General features: G+C 37.3%; 1 protein-coding gene across 1 annotated transcript in view; it reads right to left on the bottom strand.

The window, feature by feature from the left end:
- TOX (thymocyte selection associated high mobility group box) overlaps positions 1-21,125 on the bottom strand; it is a 226,640-nt gene that overhangs the window by 40,824 nt on the left and 164,691 nt on the right. Inside the window, exon 4 of the mRNA XM_072851257.1 lies at positions 4,308-4,586. Within this exon, the coding sequence (XP_072707358.1) occupies positions 4,308-4,586 (279 nt within the window). The remainder of the gene's footprint in view (positions 1-4,307; positions 4,587-21,125) is intronic.

The following is a 21,125-nucleotide window of genomic DNA, read 5'->3' as shown; positions in this document are numbered from 1 at the left end:
TATATATTCTGCTAGGCATAGACTTGTGCCTCAAAATCCCTGGAGGTGTAGTTAGCTCATGGTAATCCACCTCCTGTCATGGCTTATTGCTTAATTATGGTGATGTATTTAACTTATTTATCACAAGAAAGCAATAATCTTTCACTTTAAAAACGTGTACATTAACCATGTTGCACACATAATAGATCACAAGAATATCTAGTGTAGGATTTAAAACTATCAAGTAAGGCACATCGTTGATATCTAAATGTCCCTTGAGAAGCTGGAAAATGTCTATAAGCATATTTAAAATAAACTGCAATAGTACCAAAGCCTTTAATGGAGCTAGGAGAGCTGTTTTATGCACACTATCTTGCAGTAATCGCTGTAGTTTAAAATAGATTTTAATCAAGCACCATCTGCATAATAGGCTGAACAGACAACATAGAATTCTACTTATAACTCTTATCATATAAAGTAAATATTGTAAAACCTCTACCACATAAAGAGAATATGCTGCAGCAGTTCTTCAGTAATCGTGTTTCTGTTAGTTAATTCTTGTTACTTGCAGTCCTCTCACTATCTCCCCTCTAAAATACATTATTCGAAATTCTCTTATAAGTGATATTCAAATGAGCATGGAAGAAAACCGTGTTATCCATCTATGAAGAAATACATATTTGCAAACCAGTAATGCTTCCAGCAGCTCACAATTATGCTTGGCAATAACCGAATACATGTTTAACGATCCAACAGTATGAATTATGGCAAGAATTACATAAATGTAATATTCCAATGTTGAGGTGGTCGGAATAAAGCGTGTGGTAAGTGGCCATTTTGTTTAGAATGTTTTTATAGTTACTTGTAACTATTGATTTTTAAGTTCTCCCTTTTTTCTTCTTCTAACCATAGTCCCACATATTAGATTTAGAAGAATTAAGGAGACTTAGGGATGTACACCACTTGCAGAAACAATATCCTTGGTCTGAGACTACATTTCATATTTCCATGGACCTTGCAGCTTTCTGACTGTATATACATAGCCTTATAATTATGCTACTTTTGTCACTGATCTTATGGTCAAGCAACCTCATTTATCTTGCTTTTAGAGCAAGAGTGTGCAGGGCAACTGAGCCGTCTATAATGCAGCTCCTTTCCCTTTTTTGTGCAAGGGAATATATGACGTTTAAAGTCCAAGAGGCCTATATGAAAGAGCCTTTATGAGAATGAGTACTGACAAAAATTCATCAGCTGCTGGCATTAGTTCTGTGTAGGTTGGATAAGGCTTACACCAATTTGAATATTTACCATAGAATGAACATCCAAGAAGCTCAGTACACGAACGATGACATCAGTTTGTTAAGTTTCCTTATTGCTGGCATTTGGAATATGTACGTTAAGCTGAAATGGTCATTTCCTCCATGCATGGAAATCAGTGGTTCACTAGGGACACAATTATATTTCTAGTCCAAATGTATATAATGTATGCATTCATTCATACCTTCTGTCATCCTCTTTCTATAAATTCATGCAAACATGAACAGGACACTGAGATTTCTGTATTTTTTTCTCTAGATAGAACTAGGTATAGTTGTTAGGTATTTCTCTACCAAATCTGCTATCAAAAGGACCAGTGGCTTTTCTTTCAAGTGTTAGGCTGGGTGTTCACCTGATATAAACTAAGGGAGGTCATCTGGCACTGAGGTGATTTTCCATTTGAAAACGTACTTTGTCTTTTTAATCAATGTTGGTACATAGGCAAACATCTTCTCCTGCTGGTTAAATAGGGAGAACGTCACTGTTGCTATTAACGATACTGTGAATTCAGTTGTTTTTTACACAGTCCTCATGGCAGGAACATCTTACTGACTTCATGAAGCTGCGCAAATGTGGTGAGCTCCAGCAGCTACTACATGACTGCAACATGTGCATTTCTACTGAAGGACTGAATAATGAGCTCTGGCCCTGATCTATTAAGTAATATCACACATCTACATGAGAGTTTATAAAACAAAGAGAAAACTCCAAATTTAGCAAAGTTATATTCAGGTAAAAGAGGTTCTCACAAGAGACAGAATGACTGCTCTGTCTCTTGCTGTCACTATCTAGTGCCTTCTTACATGGGGAGGAGGATCTTCGGAGTGAGAAGAAGCCTCCAGAGCAGCTCTGGGAAAATTTAATACTGTTGTGGCTGCGGAAAAGGATCTCCACAGAAAGCTGGTTTATTCTAAGTATCCACATCCATTCATCAGCAGCTTCCAGAAGAGCAGCATGAGAGAAAGATACACAGCAGAGGGGTTTAAATCATAAACTACAATACACTAGCTTCTTACGCTGATTATTCAAACCCTCTTGTCTTTTATGGAGGGAACTACAGCAGAACCATTGCATCGGATCAGGCGTGCCAGCCCACTGCCTGTCTCCAATGGAGGCCAACTTCAGGCATTTTCAGGAAGACCTAAGAAATCCCACAGAAGACAGGTATGGCATCATCTGCCCCCATTAAGCTCGCATTTTGATCCCTACTAGTTGGAGACTAATTTAAGCCCTCTAACATTATTAACCAAGTTTAATATCCTTTAAAATGCTTCTTTTAGCAGAGAAATTATAATTATCAAAGAATTTTAAGGCAACAAATCAACTTCAGAATACTGAAGTGTTTTTCTTAGGTTTGTGTTGTGTATTGTGCCTTTTCTCATCTTTTTCTGCTTAGACTGAGCATGAGAGAATTTTAAAGAGTCTTCCAGAATAACATGGCTTGTTAAAAAGTTGAACACCGTACAAACTGGTTTCCACAAAGAAAGGACCAAGTTTTACTTGGTCTGCAGTGCTTAGTATTTCTTTATGGAAAACATTAGCTTCAGATGAGTACTGTCTGCATGAAACCACAACCCTACACTTTTGCTAGCATGAAGTGTTGCAGTGAAAAGGTACATGGAAAATATGGGTTAAATAACTGAAATATTTGATAGAAGCAGAAAGGATATCTTAATTATTTGAGTGGATGTTTCCTCCAGAAGTTTAGAGCATCTTGCACACTCCCACCAATATATGTAAAAACATTAGCAAAGCAACAGGAGTAGCAAATAAATTATTCTGAAAAAGTAAAGGCTGCCTGGAATTATTTTTACATAGCTGTATTCTAAAGTCTCCCTCAGTAAGGAAGTGCTCATTTAAAATGTATGAATTATTCAGTAATTTTTAAAACCTAAAGTTTGTGAAATCAGGGGAAAGTCCTGAAATAAAACTTTTGAATCAGAATTTATTCAAAATGTAGTAAAACATATGTCTCCAATTACATGATTATTTTATAGCTTGAGGCATGAAAACCAATATAATTTGAAAACAAATCAGACTTACATTTCTTGACTGGATAATACCGCCTCAGTTACTCACAATATGTTTTCTTCACGTTCCTCGCAAGTCTGCAACTTTTCCCCAGAAGATATGGCCATGGTACAACATCTTCACTGCACTACAGGACTGCTGTAACAGGACTGCTATTTTGTAGTGACCATAAAATAGAGCTAAAGAGGTTCTCAATTTCAATATGCTCTATTCCTGGTTTATGGGATGACTTTGTGCTAAGTTCCAATCTTTTTGCGTCTCAGCTTTTGTGTCTGCAAAATTAAGATAATATACTTGTGTATTTTGGGGGAAGTTTTCAGGATTTGCAGAGGTTTGGGAGGTTTTTGCATCCAAAACCTGCTACATAAATTGACATTTATCCTTTAAATAAATGTCTTGTTTATTATTTAAATTACTATTATTTCTTCATGCCTGTACTGACACTAAAATGAAGCTTAAATATGTCATGCTGAAGTGTCAGCACCTCCCAGATATAAATGCATAATGGGTCTTCAAGATTTTCAAGGTAAGATTTTTAAAGTTTGTAGAGGATCTTTCTGTTCTGGTTGCTATGATGTTCTGTTTACTCATCCTGTGACCAAGTAGCAAAGACTAGCATATTGTACAGACTGTTCATACTTTTTATAGCAGTAACTTGATCTTTAACTGGGAACAAACATCCCTTCTATGTGAGAAGTGAGAAAACTCAACCTTTATATTAAAGTCCTAAAGGAATGTCTATCCTTTTAGTGTTGTACAGGATTCCAGTTTGCTCTCACGAAGAGGAATGATGTCATTTACTCAAGCTGCCTGAAGAATTGACTGGAAACTGTAAGTTCTGTATTCATAACCCTTTATTCACTTGAGTCAACAACCAACAACGTATAAGGTATCACCTTAATAACTGTGGCCATATGATTCATTTAGCAGGTCCTAAAAATATCCACCATTTACATAGTAATCCTAGCATCTAAGCCTACCTTAGAGCTATCTTCTCCTTCATCTTCATGGACTGAACTGGATGGTGAAGGAGTTGCAGATTTGCTTCCAGGTGGAGAGGGCGAGTTGTGAGGAACATTGTTTCCACCCATATTCAAACCAAGCTGTGCACTGAGCTGGGACTGGTTAATAGTAGTCAGCTGCCCGTGCTGCATCATTCCTGGCTGCCTAATATCTGCAGGTTGAACCCTTGGCCTCATGGTTGCCATCTGAGGATGGGAACTATATTGGGCTCCTTCTGTATTCCGTAAATCTTGCATCTACAAGAGGAAAAAAACTGCAGTAAGTATATCACTAATAAAGTGTTCTGTTCCTTTAGACCTCTGTTGGCCTGATTGGCTATATAAGGCTTAAACGAAATGGCAAATACTTAAATAAACATGTAAATACTGGAAATAAACAGAGTAAGGATATGATTGACATTTGCATAACACTGACTGTTATAAACTACTCGGGCTCTAGCCTCAGCCCGTGGGAATAGCAAAAAGCAATGAAAGCTTGTTTCTTTATAGGGGGAACAAAAGGGCACTGCTTTCTGTAACTGCGTGTAGAGTATTTCAAAAATGCTAACAAACAGGGACAGGTTTGCACTCTGAAGTTTAGAATCAGATCAGAACATGAATATCCTCAAAATTCAAGACAATTTCCAGATCCTACTTTTCCTCTTAGGATTTTTGTGTGTGTGAGCTGTGAATTTGGGAACTGCAGTTTTCAGAGTTTGAATATCTAGTATTAGGTCCAAATCTATTTTTCCTGTTGCTGCCCAATGAGATAATGGAATTTTCAGGATTCAGATGACTGACAAGAAGGATGCATTGATAGACTGATTAAATGATTTCTGAGTTGATTTGCTGCTAAGACATATATGAATGGAAAGCTCGGAAGTCGCGGGATTGACAAACGAATCTATTGTGCTATGTGGGTCACCGCTTCTTAGCATTAACGAGACATACTATTTTAATGCAAGCAACAAATTCAGTCTCTGCAAGGATAAGAATTAAAAGCACTGGAGGATGAAACTCCTTTCTTGTCCAGAGGTCAAATGTACTATACACACACACGCTACAGCAGATTGCCTGTAACGTCTTTTCAGTATACTCATACAGAAACATGACAAATAGCAAAGAGTATCAGGGAGAAGCTCAGATTTAAGCTAAGGTGTTCTGTGGGTGATTTAAAATTGAAGTGTCAATTCAGAGCTGAAATGAAATAGATATAGTTGTCTTTCCGTGCATCAGACAAACATGCCATATGTATTGAATGGAATCTGACAGGAACTACCATTGTGTAAGCTCCATTACGATAAGGACATGTGTTAATGGTTCAATATATTAACATAACCACATTTATTCTACTGACAGTCTTTGTTAGACATGTCATCTGAATTGTCTAAAGATCACTCAGATTTTTATTTTTTTAAAAACTTTTTATAGCTCATGACTTCTATAACCTGTCTCTCTCTCATACACATACTCCTATATATCACAGCAAATTGTAAGATACCTTTCAACCAGTAACGCACAGAAAAAGAAAAGATAAACCTGTAACTTCACCTTTTCTCTTATTATTGATAGTGTAAAGATTTATCAATTTTAGGGAGATATTTTATGAGCTTGGGGATTGATTTTTGTAAAGCTGACTGGTTGGCAGTAAATCAAACTAATAATACCATTAGTTATGGCATACTTACCACTTTACATGTACATGTGTCTCTGAAAAGTATTTGAAATGGCTTCTGACAACATGACATCACAATTATACCTGTATTTATATTGCTTTAGAAATGAATAGCTTTTGGTAAAAAAGGGTTATCGATACAAACATGTTCAAGTTCATTTAATGACTACTAAAGCACTGGAGGAGAGGAGCAGAGACAGCGCAGTGTATGAAATCAATTGAAGGCTGAAATTTGAATCCTGGCAGACATTTATATTTTTAAAGATTGCTACTGAGTACTTGTTCCCTTCCCTCCAGTATCAGCTCCCCTCCTCGCTGAACATATTAGCCTTGAAAGCTATCATTATCTCTGCCTCTAGCAGACAACCCGTATCAAAACAGTTGTGCCCGTGAAGCTGTAACTGCTGCTCAGATGTTTTGCTCTGGATCCAGCTGTTGGGCTGGGCAGCACTTGGGGAACGGGGAGCGGCAGCATGGGCTGCCCTGGGCCCTCTCGGCCAGCGTGAGGCAAGTGGGCAGGGGATGGAAACCCACCCGGTCCCTCGCGTGCTGGGGAGAGGGAGGCAAAACCCTCCCCAAACCCCTCCCTTCACCTTGTCTGCAGTGCTTGACCCTCAGTGCGGGTGTGTGCCCCATGCTGCCCCGCTTGCAAACGCCTTGGGTTTTTGTGGGGCGGCACCTCGTGGTGCTGCATCAGGGCTGGGAATAAACCCCCTCATGAAAGGCTGGAAAAGCAAGACCGCTTTTTAATAAGAATAGGCATCCTAATGATTTTATGAGCTCTAGAAAGGAAAAAACCACTATTTGAAACTCCTAACAACTCTTATTTTGAATGAACTTGCAAAGTATCTACCGCTGAAAGCAGGGCAAAGGTTGTAATTTTAATTACTTTTCCCCAAGTAAAATATAATACAATTGCTATTATTCAAATGCTCTCTCCTTTATTAAAAACTCTTCATATGAGCTTCAAATATTATCAGATAGATACTGCAGAACATTCTATGTTTGTCATCTTTAAACAACATACATTTTTAAACAGTCTGTGATTCACTTTTAGCTCCGGTGCTGAACATACACTGTGTTTTCAGATAACATGACACCAACTGGATGGTACTGGATGTATCCCCATACAAAACACGTGTGTATATATATATATTTGCAAGAGAGCCCTTCACTAGTGAAATCCTGAGGACTGCAAATGAGGTGGTGCAGTAGAAAAAAAAAAACAGTATTTTTCTTTTCACATGAATTCAGCTTGTCTTCTGAATTTTTAAATCAGATGAATACCAGGCTACCTTCACAAAACCAGGTGTAAGCAGCAAGTAAGTTTGTTTAACAGTACATGTTCCCTTTTAGATGCTAAGCCAGAAACCCTCACCTGAAGGACCTGCCTGCAGAGAACATGCCAGTGTTAGTAAGTCCATTGCACAGAGCTGTGGCCCTCTACAAGGAGGATCCACACCTGCAGATGAGGTTTCTGGCTCACCTCTCTGCCACGCACCGCAGAGCCTGCCTTCCCCCATCCTGCCCCTTCCTAGTGAAAAAGTGGGATTGTCTAAGAAAATGAAAACTGCTCATTCCTTGAGTAAGAATGGGCAGCTAACCACATAACTGTGAAAAGCTATGAGATTACACCGTGGAAAACATGTGATGATGACCCTTGAGGTTCCTAAAGGATCAACAAACGAAGAACTGTCCCATCTTCCCTGTTGTGTTCAAGAACAGTCCCACCCGTGAAAACCACACTCTTGGGTCACTGCTGTGGCATGACAGTATGCCCTTGTTTCAAATGCCGTGATGACCTCGTCTCTGCAGGAACAGTGGCACTAATCAGACACGTGCTCTGTCAACATTACATGCAGAGTTTTACCAATTTCTTGTACACTACTTCAAAATCAGAAGCCTCCTATTCCTTGTTCCTCCAGATGAAGTTTTACAAAACCCACCAATGTGTAGCTGTGCTGGAGCCATATTCAGTATGCAGAAGCAATATTGCGAACACACTCCTGCCGAATGCAAAGCTGAATACAAATCCTGCCGGGTGGCAGAACGCCAAATGGAAGAACAAAGTTAAAGAGTTTGAGTGTTACAGAGGATAAGGACAGTCTTAAACTGACGCCTTCAGTGGTCTCTCTGATGAGGTAATAGTGATAATATCTGGCACTTTAATATCATTCTCCATCTGTCAGTTCCAGGATGTTTCACAACTTGTGTTATATTCAGCTTTAGAACATGCCTGGTTTTATTTTGGTTTTACTAACGGGGAAGCTATGATACATTTCTTTTCATGGCTATTTTTTTTTCTGTTTGCATTTCACTTATAAGCAGAAACTGAGCAATCCACCCATATAAGTGTTTGACTGCAAGTTAAAAGACATAGTAAAAGCCGTGTGTACCGATAACCCTTATCGGCACATGTTTAGTGCAAAAACAGAACAGGGCTGCCTGGCTGAAAACAAGCTCCTAAGGCCCTGCTCAAAGCTTCTAAGGTACTAAGAATAAAGCTAAAGTGCTTTAAACATCAGACCATCGTTCTCCCCATCAGCTTAAAGCAAAAACAAAGCAAAGCATGCAATGCAGACTACAGTGATATCATCCCTGCACAGAAACATCTTACTGCAGGACAATGTGAGTACAGTAGCCTAATCACAGAATCACAGAAAATAGTGCTAGAAGGGTCCTCAAAAGGTTATTTAGTCCAACACTTTATCTCACAGCAGGATTAGCTAAACCTAAATCATTTCTGACAGATGTTTGTCTAACCTCTTCATAACCTCCCTAGGCAATTCTTGTGCTTAACTATCCTTACAGTGGAAAGGGCTTTTTTCCGTAATGTCTCACCTAAATCTCCTTTGTTGTAATTTAAACCCACTACTTTTTGCTCTGCTCCCAGTGGACATGAGGAATGTTTTTCTCCTTTTTTACAGAAAAGTTGTGCACACTAGAAGGCTATTATGAATTTCCTTTCAGTTTTTTCTTCTTTAGACTAAACAACTAAACCTGAAGATTGAAAGACTTTTTTCATATGCTGTGTTTTCTACATCTCTGATCATTCTTCCTGCTGTCCTCTGGACTATGTCCAATAACATTCATCTTTCTTGAAATATTGTGCCCCAAAGTCCACAAAATATGGATATTCTTATCTGACACAGCATTCAGATAGAATCCTTCATCTCTCACAGGATATAGCATATAGCATTAAAAAATCCCTAATTATCCATCTTTTTGATATAAGCTGGTTAACCCATGCAAGATGCAGAAAGAGTCAAATTGCAGGACTCTTAACTAACATCCCAGAAGGTGGCTTTAGGAAGCAAATAAATTTTTTCTAAGCATTAGGCAGGCAGTTACAACAGGAATGTGCTGTTAGCAAAATAATTCCCACATTATTTTTCTTGTTATAATTAAGAACTGTGAAGCAACATCTCTCTGAAAAGCCACAGAAGTCCAAATTGTCCCTCCCTATTTAAATTCATTTATAATAAATGTTATCATTAAATGAAAGAAGAAAGACAGGTTGCCTTAACAGATTGAAGTAAATACAACAGGTCTAAGTATATGCAAGAAACACTAGGGATTATACACTGGAGATGAAAATATTAAAACATGAGAAATACACAGGGTTTACTCACTGAAGCAAGTGGAGATCACATACTTCACTACCCCAGGCAAATTCATATCAAGGCACAGCAGGCATTATTTCTATTACCACCATCAGGTCTTACAATGATTTTTGCTTAGTCTCTTCTACTAGCTGAGAGCTCTTATGAACTTTTCTGATGGACACTGTGGAAGTGGTTGACAGTTCTTTGCTTCTCGTCTAAGTGGTTAAGGTAAGTCAGAGATTAACATTATTTCATACTATAAGAATCTATGTTTCAATCAATTAATTTAAGAAAAAATTTGGGAGAAAACCCCAGGGGATCTTAAGTGTTATCTATGAAGATACCCACAGTGTGCTTCCTTCTTCACTGGCGTCACCCATCTGAGTCACCATGCAGACATCACAGACATTCTTTGGTAGGCAGAAGGGGTTTCTGTTATTAGTCATATTCTCGTTTATATTCCCAGGACAACTTGTGCCACTACCTGTGCCATATTAAATCTGAATGTTTGTCTGTTCCCAAATAATGCTATATTAAAATGCAGCACTAGCCCCAGTTGTGCCAACCTCGTGAAAAGCCATGAGATTTGCTTAGAAGTTTTACTGGTTTTATTTTAGGTGTTTTAATTGTCTTCTACCATAAGCCAATGCACATCTGCACGATGGTTTCCAGTGACACAGAGATGCTCATTAAGAAAGAGAGAAAAAACATTGAATTCCTACATAATCACTTGACTCTCTAAGTCAAAAGAGAAGAAAAGATAACATTAAGTTGCCAGACAGGTCACAAACCTTGTGAGAGCTGGCACACAGAGAAGGAATTGTGATTGGGAGACTATACCCACCATTTATGATTAAAACAAACAATTGCAAACCCAAAAAACTCATCAATTTTTTAAATGATCCAAAACGCAAACAATATTCAACATACAAACAGAGCTAAGTTTAAACTTAAAAGAGTGTCTAAAAATACAGAAATGTCCATTTTAGACACCTTTCACTCAGTTCATACTGATAATCAAGCAGTAGTACCTCGCAGTTATTCAATGGTGGTTAGGATCCTAGATTAATAGCAACTGAATCAAAAGCAAACCAGGCAGTTTCATGTGTTGTTTTCCATCATGGTGATGCTATTCAGTGAGATAACTTAAAACTTGAGATAACGTGAACATCTGTATTTGTACACCAGGAAAAAACAAAAAGTGACCCCAATATTTAGAAGTCTGAAATCTGACAAGAAGTTAGGATTCGCTGATTAGAGTGGAGAAAACTGGTAACTGGTATGTATGTCCTGTCATGAACGAAGGCTGATCAAACCCAAAGATCCACTATCAGATCTTTGTTTCCGTTCAGCTAAACTAGAAATCGTATCTGCAACCAAGTCTTCTTTTAGCACATATATAAGAGAATGAGTGCTAAAGAAAGATTTGTTATGAGAGTTAAGGTTACTGTAAAATGACCACAGAGAACCATTCAAAACACATTAAAAGGAATAACTCAAAGCACCACCTAACAGAGGAAGGGATGTGTGTTTTCATCATCTCATTTTTATAATTCTCTTCTGTATCAGCTAACTGCATAATGAAAGACTAAGTTTTAAAGTAAGTGGGTATTTGGGGAATATTTTAGTGTTGTACACAAGTGTATTTTATATACTATGCCCAATGCATTTTCAGGATAAAATGAAAGGATCATTCAAAATTTCTGTTGATTAGGAAAACAGTCTTAAAATTAAACAGCGGAAACCTCACATGTAAAAAGAACCCTAAACTAAAAAAAAACCCTATTAAATTTACTACTCTAACCTTTTCAAAATCATTCTGTTAAAAATTAAACTACTTCAGGTTGTTTTATATAGTACTGGTTCTGTAAGTGATCTTAAGCTCCTTTAAAACAATTATATACTCAAAATTCGACTGCAAAATTTTATAGCATGATCACATAATGACAAGAATGCAGTAATATATAGTTTCTATATTTCTTGGTACACAGTTAATTTGGTGACTATTAACATTCTTTTCTACTTTATGTTTTAATATCCTTTGAGTCACACAGGGCCAAGGTCTCAAAACTAATCATAAAAAACTACCAACTGTTATTCACTCTAATATAATAACCCTTTATTTAAAACAACCTCCAATAAATTTCATTATAAGAAGTTATTAAAAGGGTTAAAAACCTATTAAATGTCAAAGAATTTGCCTGACTCAAACTTCTAATAAAGAAACAGAATAGGCTTTCTTTCTGAATTATTTAAATCTTTACTGACTGTGCACTGAACCATGAAATTAGAAAAGTGTTATTAGAAGTGTTCTCTGGTTTTTATAAAAGTTGTAGCATAGAATATATCAAACCACAGTCTTTAACTAGACTAGTTAAAGAAATAGGTTTTTAATCCTGAATACATGGTTTTCACTGATATAAAGGGTCATAATTAAGAGTCTGGCCTGGAAGCTGAAGATAATAAAATTATTATTACAGGAGCATACATGTTCATTTGGTATATTCTGGATGCATGTTTCCATTTTAATTTGCACAAATATCTTCAATTTTGTTTGATCTTGCAAAGTCCACTAATTTGGACCCTCTCAGCAAACAATTAAGCTTTTAACAGTGACTCATTTTAAAGAATTAATGGTGAATAATTTGTGTTATCTTTTTCTCTTTTTTTAAGTGTCTAATGCTTAACAGCAGGTGTAGGTTGACAGCAGACAAATGGAATCTAGGAGGTACAAGTCAAATATTCTAGCACACATCTCCTGATAACAATATTATCCCTTCACTGCTTTTTTGCAAATAACGACAGAACCATTTTCTATTTCATGAGTTATTTACATAAGGAAAACAATCATGCATTTCACATTTATTTTAGTGATGCTAAAGAACTCCTGAGTCAGCACTATGTTCACAGGTTCACTCAAACACACCTGAATCAATAGCCTTTCATCAAAAGAAATGAAGTCAGAAAGACGCTTGAGAGAGACAATATTGTCTCCCCTTCTTTTAGACAATAATAATAGAAGCATCCAAGGGACATGAAATGATTAAGTCTAGGAATACAAACTAGATCCCTGGAAATACTGTGAACAGTGCAAAGCTATGCTTGCTGTAGGGCAGGAGGGAAAAGGAAATGTAAGCAGCTACTGTCGTCTTTGCAGTGCTTTGGTCCTGTGATTGACCAGCAACAACAGAGTAGCCAGCGTGAGATTGTTGTAACCTTTGTTGGCTTCTGCTCTATTCTATGCCATTCTATTCTATTCTGTTCTATTCTGTTCTGTTCTGGTTTTTTCTATGATGTTCACCACAACAGCATCAAACTATCTTCCTGCAGTGAATTGGGCCGTGTGACTATTATCTGTCACATGTTGTTTGCTCTATCTGCTTTAACAGACAAAGGTACCCTGACCATACCATCCATCTCTCCCTACCACAAAGTAAAGGAAGTTGTATTAGAAACATTTATATTAATAAAACAGTCTGGAGAGTCTTTCTTGAATCAGTGTCACCCTCCAGTAGATGATTTGTAAATTTTCCAACAGATTTGCCAAGAGAGGATCAGGCCACATGAGAGCAGAGAGTGCTAGCCACAGGGCAGGGCCAGGTAAGTAGTTAGTGCATAGTTGTGTATCTCTCAGTGATGTCAGTGTATCTGCCACTGAATTTTGTCATACATATTTTAAATATTTTATATGGTAGTGTTAATATTTAGAAGATTGGGAGACTTAGCATTTAAATAAATAAATTTCCAATGAGATATTCATATTCGTCACATTACATATTTCAAAAGAAAGTGCAGCTTGCATAGCATTTAGAAAGTCTCTAATCTGAAATAAATTGGAAATGTTAGAATTAGACTGGGATGTTTAAATAAAGGTATTTAAGGATATTTACACTTAGTAAAGAATAACATGTGACTTGACCACAGTATTTATTATGTTAAGACTGACTCCATGCAAATGATTTGGGTATGCCAATGTTGGTATGCTTAGGGCAACACAGATGCAGTCATTTACTAACTTGATAGGTGTGACAGTCTTTGAGGAAGATGTTGAGACCTTGAATGACCAAGTAACCCTTTGAATTCTAGTCCATTCAGGCTCTTATATGGTTTTAATGAGCTTAGTTTCAGTAAGGGATGGCTGCCCAAGCAGAAGCTACTAGATCTACACTCATTAATGACAGATAAAACAGCGAAAAATACTGAAAGGTGAAACAGAAAATGTAAGAGCTATAACCACAGATCATTCTTCGTGACTCCATACTGTATATCATGTTAGTTCATGCTCTGCCTCAGTTCTCATCTCCTCTTGAAAAAGCTCAACCCTAGATTTGTAATGCTGCATTATTTCCATGCACAGCAACAAATTCTGGAGCTTGACGGTGAACTGGGGTCTGCCTTTCACAGCCTGTACACCACGTAAAGTTAAGGGACAATGAATGGTCAGTTCTTTCTAGTTGGCAAGTTTGGTCAAAAAATCCTAGGAAATAGTCAATATTCTATATAAAGCAAAAAAGGTTTTCAAAAGTGACTCATCTGAAATGCATGTCCGCCTAATTTGTGTCCTTCTGTGCCTTCTGTGATTCCTCTCTATCTTGATAACTGTTCCCTTTACCTACCCCAACAAAGGTTCTGCTGCTCATTGAGTTTAATGTCTTACCTGAAAAGTCACGTTCCTCAGGTTCAATGACAGGAGGTCTGCCTAAGTGCAGGGGATGTCCATGTGGGAAGAGACAGGAAATTCCTTCCGATTAGGAAATCACACTAAACCTGAAAAGCTGGTGCAATATTGGGGTGTCTCATGTCTCCTAACTCTACATGAAAATTCTGTAGGATCTGAACTGCATCTTATCTCAATCCCAAGAAATGCCAATTCCCTCACAAAGCTGGACTCTGCAGCACATCAGCTGGAACGAGAGATTTTTGAAATATTGCAATGACATTTAATCTAAGAATGCTACTTCACTGAAAAAGGCTTTTGAAAGGGAGGAGAGGCTGTCTTTCCAGTGTTGTCCATCTGTTTAGGCACTGGACAGAAATAAAGGGCAGAAGGATCTCAAGTTAAAATCTCTGTCACCCAGAAGGCAGAGAAAGGACTACAAACTGAGTCTGCTATGTGCTCTAATCATCTCATTACCCTCATCATTAGGCTTATGAGATTTCCTGCTGTTCTACACAAACATTTAACGGACCTTGTTTCCATTCCAGTGTGATACGAAGTTGGATCTTTGAAACCAGGGTAACACAGGCAGATCTAGTCTGCAATTGTCTGTATTCTTCCTCTTGGGCACCGTGATGTGGAACATCCTTGAAATTATTTCCTGGAGCCATGGAATCCTATCTGGGGTTGTGGTTTACAAATGGCGTTGTGACTACAACAAAATCTCCTTCAGAATTAATCATAAGCAAAGTCTGAACATGAGTAAGTTTAGGAATGGCTGGATTAGGGAGACTCAGCTGGCTCAGAATCCTGAAGGCTCATTGGTAAATACCACCCTTGTTTAAGCAAACGATTTTGCTAGTCATTTCAGTCTCGGATGGAAACAGTGCCGCTGTGCTAGCTCTTGCATTCCCATATGCAACAGCTGTATTAAACCAAAGGAACCTTCCTGTAACTCCCTGCCACCCTGGTACTGAACTGCATAGAATTATGACTGCGCATTATCCATCGATCGCCATTGACGTGTGTTTGCTGAAAATTAACGTCATCTAGGTTTTGGGTGCGCATTTTGTGAATTTCTGGACTAAGTTCTTTTTCCTTGATAAAGAAGATCATATTTTTCCTGGCCGATACCAGTAGCCCTGAAAAAAACCCCGTATCCCACATGATTCTACTTTTTATTAAGTACAAAATCATAACGAAAAACATAGTGTAGACTAATAAGAATGAGTTGGATGGTTTAAATTACGTTAGTGAAAGGATCTTTTACCAATCTTCCTGTTGCTATGTTGCAGCCCTGTAAATTCTCAGTGTGAGTGATAGCACTAGTGGAAGTTGAAACAAAAGGTCTGCAAAATGTTTAACTCAGAAGAGATTGTTTTTCATACATATGATCTTGCTATCAAGTGATAAACTTACTGATATTTGTAACTATATTGTCATAATTTTCCCTGCAATATAAAGCTAATGCCATAGTCAAATATTGTGGGTTTTGTAAATGTTAAGCACATGTGTTACTGATAGGCAAGATACTTTTTTGTAAGTTATGAAAAATATGCTTGGCTCTCAGGGAAAAAGTGATTTAATGATATACTAATAAGTCCATCATTCTTCTGTATTGTATTATTTACAATTTTGTCTCTAAAACCTATTTAACATCTCCAGTGTAATTATCCATCTGCAGCTTGCCAAATCCAATATTATAATTCTGAAACAAGAAAAATCTCAATTATTTTATTTTCAACTATGTAGAAGATGAACAGATATCCAGCAGTCTTAAAAGATTAAAGTTAGTAAATCTATTTTGCTTAGTGTCCATTACATTAGTATACGACAGAAGACCTTCCTGGGAACCTTCTTTTTAATTTAAGAATGTATCTTTATTTTCCTGGTTTGATTTTTCTAAATGTTGGATACCTTCCTTAATAAAGCCTGATCAACTTACCAATACAGTTTAAGAGAAAAAAGCAAAAGCCACAACTTCTTGAAAAGGAGTACTTTGGGCAATCACAACTTATGATTTCTTTTAAAACTCATTATTCAGTCTATTGTTTTTGATTGTGAAGCCCCTTATTGTCCCATTCATCTTTAGAATAAAGCAGCAACCTTGGTTTGGCCGAGAAAACTTCCTTTTTCCTTTATCTTACAAACTTGTACTTTCAACATTGCCGAGCAGCAACCAACAGCTGGGTAAGTGATTTTTTATGACCATATGTAGTGATTTCACTCTATTCCTGCATGCCAGGGAAGCATACTGGAGTCTGTGGTAAGAATGTGTTGTGATATAATACTTGTTTTGCATATCCTGACATAGATAGTAGCAAAACTCAAGGTACATCACCTGTTTTGTACAGAATCCACTACAATACAGAAAAGTTTTATGGTGAAATTTAGGGAGGAACCAATTGCTATCTGCAAGGGAAAAAAATAGTGAATGAAGAAATTTACAGAACACGAGCTCAGGACATTAAAAAAACCAACCTGAAAATACAAGATCTTTCAAGCTTTGGAAATGATGTCTTCATGGTGAGGAAAGAGAAGGATACATAGGTAACACAGCAGATTAATGACAGCCCACAAAGTTGGGCTTTAGAGAGAATTTTTCAAGCTAGAGAAGACCATAACCACTGTGCATTCAGAGTGATGTTGTCCAGAAAGAAAACAACCTTTCAAAGAAATGGCCCTGTTTTTTTCTCAGCATAGCCTCACAAGTTCATCAAAGTGTTGAAATGCTTTAGTCTGGATGAATAGTTGCATCATTTTAAAGAAAATCTGAAGTTCTCTAGGACGTTTTCCCCTTCCTTTTCTTCTTGGATGAGGGTCTAGTCATATTACAGAATCACAGAATCGTATGGGTTGGAAAAGACCTTTAAGATCATCAAGTCCAACTGTAAACCTAACACTACCAAGTCCACCACTACACCATGTCCATAAGTACCTCATCCAAACATCTTTTAAATACCTCCAGGGATGGTGACTCAACCACTTCCCTGGGCAGCCTGTTCCAATGCTTGATAACCCTTTCAGTGAAGTAAAATTTCCTAATATCCAGTCTAAACCTCCCCTGGCGCAACTTGAGGCCATTTCCTCTCGTCCTATCGCTTGTTACCTGGGAGAAGAGATCGACCCCCACCTCGCTACAACCTCCTTTCAGGTAGTTGTAGAGAGCGATAAGGTCTCCCCTCAGCCTCCTTTTCTCCAGGCTAAACAACCCCAGTTCCCTCAGCCACTCCTCATCAGACTTGTGCTCCAGACCCTTCACCAGCTTCGTTGCCCTTCTCTGGACACGCTCCAGCACCTCAATGTCTCTCTTGTAGTGAGGGGCCCAAACCTGAACACAGTATTCGAGGTGCGGCCTCACTGGTGCCGAGGACAGGGGGACGATCACTTCCCTAGTCCTGCTGGCCACACTATTCCTGATACAAGCCAGGATGCCATTGGCTTTCTTGGCCACCTGGGCACACTGCTGGCTCATATTCAGGTGGCTGTCAACATATTAATCTACTTCTAACTTCTATTTGGGACTATCTAACCTACTGTTATCTGGAGCAGAACATGACGATAAGTAATAATATTCATACAGTACAAAGCACTACTGCTTACACTTCCCAGGTTTCAGGCTGCTGTGAGCACACCAAGCTGGTTCTGAAATCCCCAAACTCTTCTGCTGCCCGTATGTTAGCTCTGTTGACAGACAGAGGCCTTGGTTCTTATTTTCAGTGTATTAATGGGTCAAATCCAGATTAATGTAATTGAATAAAATGCACCCAAATCTAAGATGGGATCTATGTGCCAAGCTTTTACACTGCCAGAAGGTAACCCTGGAAGCTACCCTGACCAGGCAACTACTCAGATGCTATGGAAGAGCATATTTAACCATTAGAAAGATTAGAATTCACATAATCTCAAAATGATATGACAGAGGAATATCCCAGGTAACAGAAAGACCTATCCACACTGTTTTGTCTTATTCACATGCCACAGGCTGCCTTCAGGTGAACTCTTCATACTAGTGTACTATTCAGCCAGGGCGTAAGTTTACATTGCGTTACGACAGCTCTTTAGTTTCATTAATACTCTAGAATAGGGTCATCCTCTACTAGTAATTGTGAATTTTTTAACTACAAAAACTCACCTTATCCTTTCTTACTTCTCTCAGCAAAGCAATCACTTTACTCACTTCAGGAAGAAATTTTTAAATGAAGTTGCTGTGTGTGCAAAAGTGCATCCATGACTGTTCACATAATTACTGCAATTATGAATGCAGTTCAGGTAAATATGCAAGCAAACTACTAGCTAAGCCTCTAACTGGTAATTTATGTGTGCCTTTACCCAATTTGCATGGGCAATTTTCATAATTACCTTCCCAGGTTTAGTACATAGATCTCAGGACTCAGTTTACATAAAATCTGACTGAATAACTAATGAAGGACTGATGAAGGATGTATGAGCGACTAGTGCAATAAGGAAATTAGAAGCATATGGAAAGAAAATAAACCGAACAAAGTCAACATCAGCTTATGCATTAGCCTTTGTTTACATTACATTTTGAAAGAGGAGGATATGAGTAATGCACTAGATAGGTCGAGTTCCTTCAATTATCCTTCCTTCTCCTGTTTTCAATATGCAACATACCCTTTCTGGTAGTCAAGAAGCACAATGATTTTCAGATAGACAAGCTACATATGTATAGTGTAATTTACAGTAAGTGAAATTGTCATTTTAAGTGTCTAACTTTTCATCTCAGAAAAGCAGAGGAGTTCCTCATGAATGTAAAGCCAAAACAGGGCCTCGCTGGTGTTTACATATAAGTAATTGAATGAGTTTACAAGTGTCCTCTTTCTCTGAAGAATAAAGGAAACATGCTGCATTTGACTGACAGAGGCATTTCAACAAATTATACTTCTGTTGCTACACTTAAAACCTTATTAATAACAAAATTTTGGCTTGTTTGTTTTGCGTTTTAAGAAGACAAGAGAATAAAAGCATTTTCAAATGAAAAAGAAAAACATACCTAGATACTTCTGTTAACCTTGATCATTAACTACAAAAAAGACATTGGCATTGCATTTACATTCTACATTTCTAAGGAGAACTGCACCGAAGTACATATAAAATATGCATTTGTTAGAGAAAAAGAAGGATCCTAAAGTGCCTTTTATGATACTCTCTATGAAAACTACATCCCATTATGGAAACCTTAAAATCAAGCCCACGCATTTAATTACTTCTATGCATTTATAAAGTTAACTGTAAAGAATTTTCATCCCTACATCTGTAATATTTAGGAAAAATTTATTTAAAACTTTTTAAAATGATATATTTAAATTTAGAGAATTTAGAGATTTATTTTGAAAATTCTGAGCTGCTTTTGCCCAGTGTAATGCTATGGTTGACCTTTATGGCACCTGAAATGGACTGCTTTTATTCTCAAAGTTGAGTAAACAGCATTTGCCATAAGAAGTGTGTTTTTTTTAAGACAGATTGTTCAGATATAGTCATATATAGAATACTCGCTCCCCATGATAACTCCAATTAATCTTCTTATATTATTAAATTTTACTCCTGTCAGCATTGTAGAGTCAACAAAACCAGAGGATAGTAAGTGGGGCTCTATTCTTGCTAAGAAATGGTAAACTGAATTCTTAAGTGAATTCTAGATGAATTACCAACCTCTGCCACCTAAAACAATCCCATTCCAGCACAACAGAAAGAAAAGGGCTGACATATAAGAAAAAAACAAAACAGCAAATCCCTGCTCATAAACAAGTAACACTTGCTATGTCTTAAAAGTATTGCTGAGATAATTTAGTTTGAAAATTACTGACACATAATAAACATTGCTCCATATCATACTATATCAGTGGTATTATAATGTTCTGAAAAATAACTGCATTTTGAAGTGTTTAAAATAACAGATGCTAAATCTTATGTTTCAATGAAAAATCTTGCATGTAAGTAACTACCACTACTAGTTAGGAAGTACAACAAAAAGAAAAAACAACATTATGAAAAGAACCAAAGAAGTAGTGCCTTCTTCCTTCTACAGTGAGGCCTAACATCCTCTATCTGTCTTAGTCTGGAGCTTGGCAAGCTGTCATTGCATCCAAAATGCTTTCCTTCATTTTAGAAAAAGATAACAGAAGACTTGTAACCAATTAATCCTGATATATTTCCATATAAGGTTAGTAAAGTGAACACACTAGAAGTACTTTAGAATGATAAGCATGTTATCAATGTAATGCTCAAGTTTTTCAGCTTTTAATTCATTCTGTAATTTCAGGACTAGCAAAAATAAACACGCTCAAAAGGCAAACATGAACACTACAAGGTGTTAAAATTCATTGGATACTTTTCCATTTCCCCAGTTGAAATATAGGTGAGTAGTTGTGGCAACATATAACTACAAGCCATGCTTTTCAGCTTTATCTCATTTTCCAATTATTTTGCTTTTAAGGTTTTTTCCCCCAACACCTCATTCCATGCTACTTAATAACATGAATATTATGACAGTATTCTAGGACTGAAATTTTGGAATACATAGATTAAAATTCTGAATCATCAGAGCATCACTTTATTGCAGAATTATATGGTATTTTTACACTTAGTGGTTGTCAGTTCTGGTAATCTTTAAAGTTTGACTGGACCACTGTGGCTGGCAACTACTGTGAACTTCTTTACTGATGTTAAAGAAAATGTTCTGCTTTTACTGACAACAATTTAATAAGAGACATCTTCCTGTTACTGCTGTCTAGCATCCAAATGCTGTAATTAATATTGTAGAAAGTACAACAGGAAATCCTCCCCCTCCCCTGGCAAGGAACTATCAGAATCTGCAAAAAGATGAATTCAGGTAGCAT

Source organism: Ciconia boyciana, chromosome 2, assembly GCF_034638445.1.
Source record: "Ciconia boyciana chromosome 2, ASM3463844v1, whole genome shotgun sequence".
Taxonomy (NCBI): domain Eukaryota; kingdom Metazoa; phylum Chordata; class Aves; order Ciconiiformes; family Ciconiidae; genus Ciconia; species Ciconia boyciana.
This window is presented reverse-complemented; position numbering and strand designations above follow the sequence as displayed.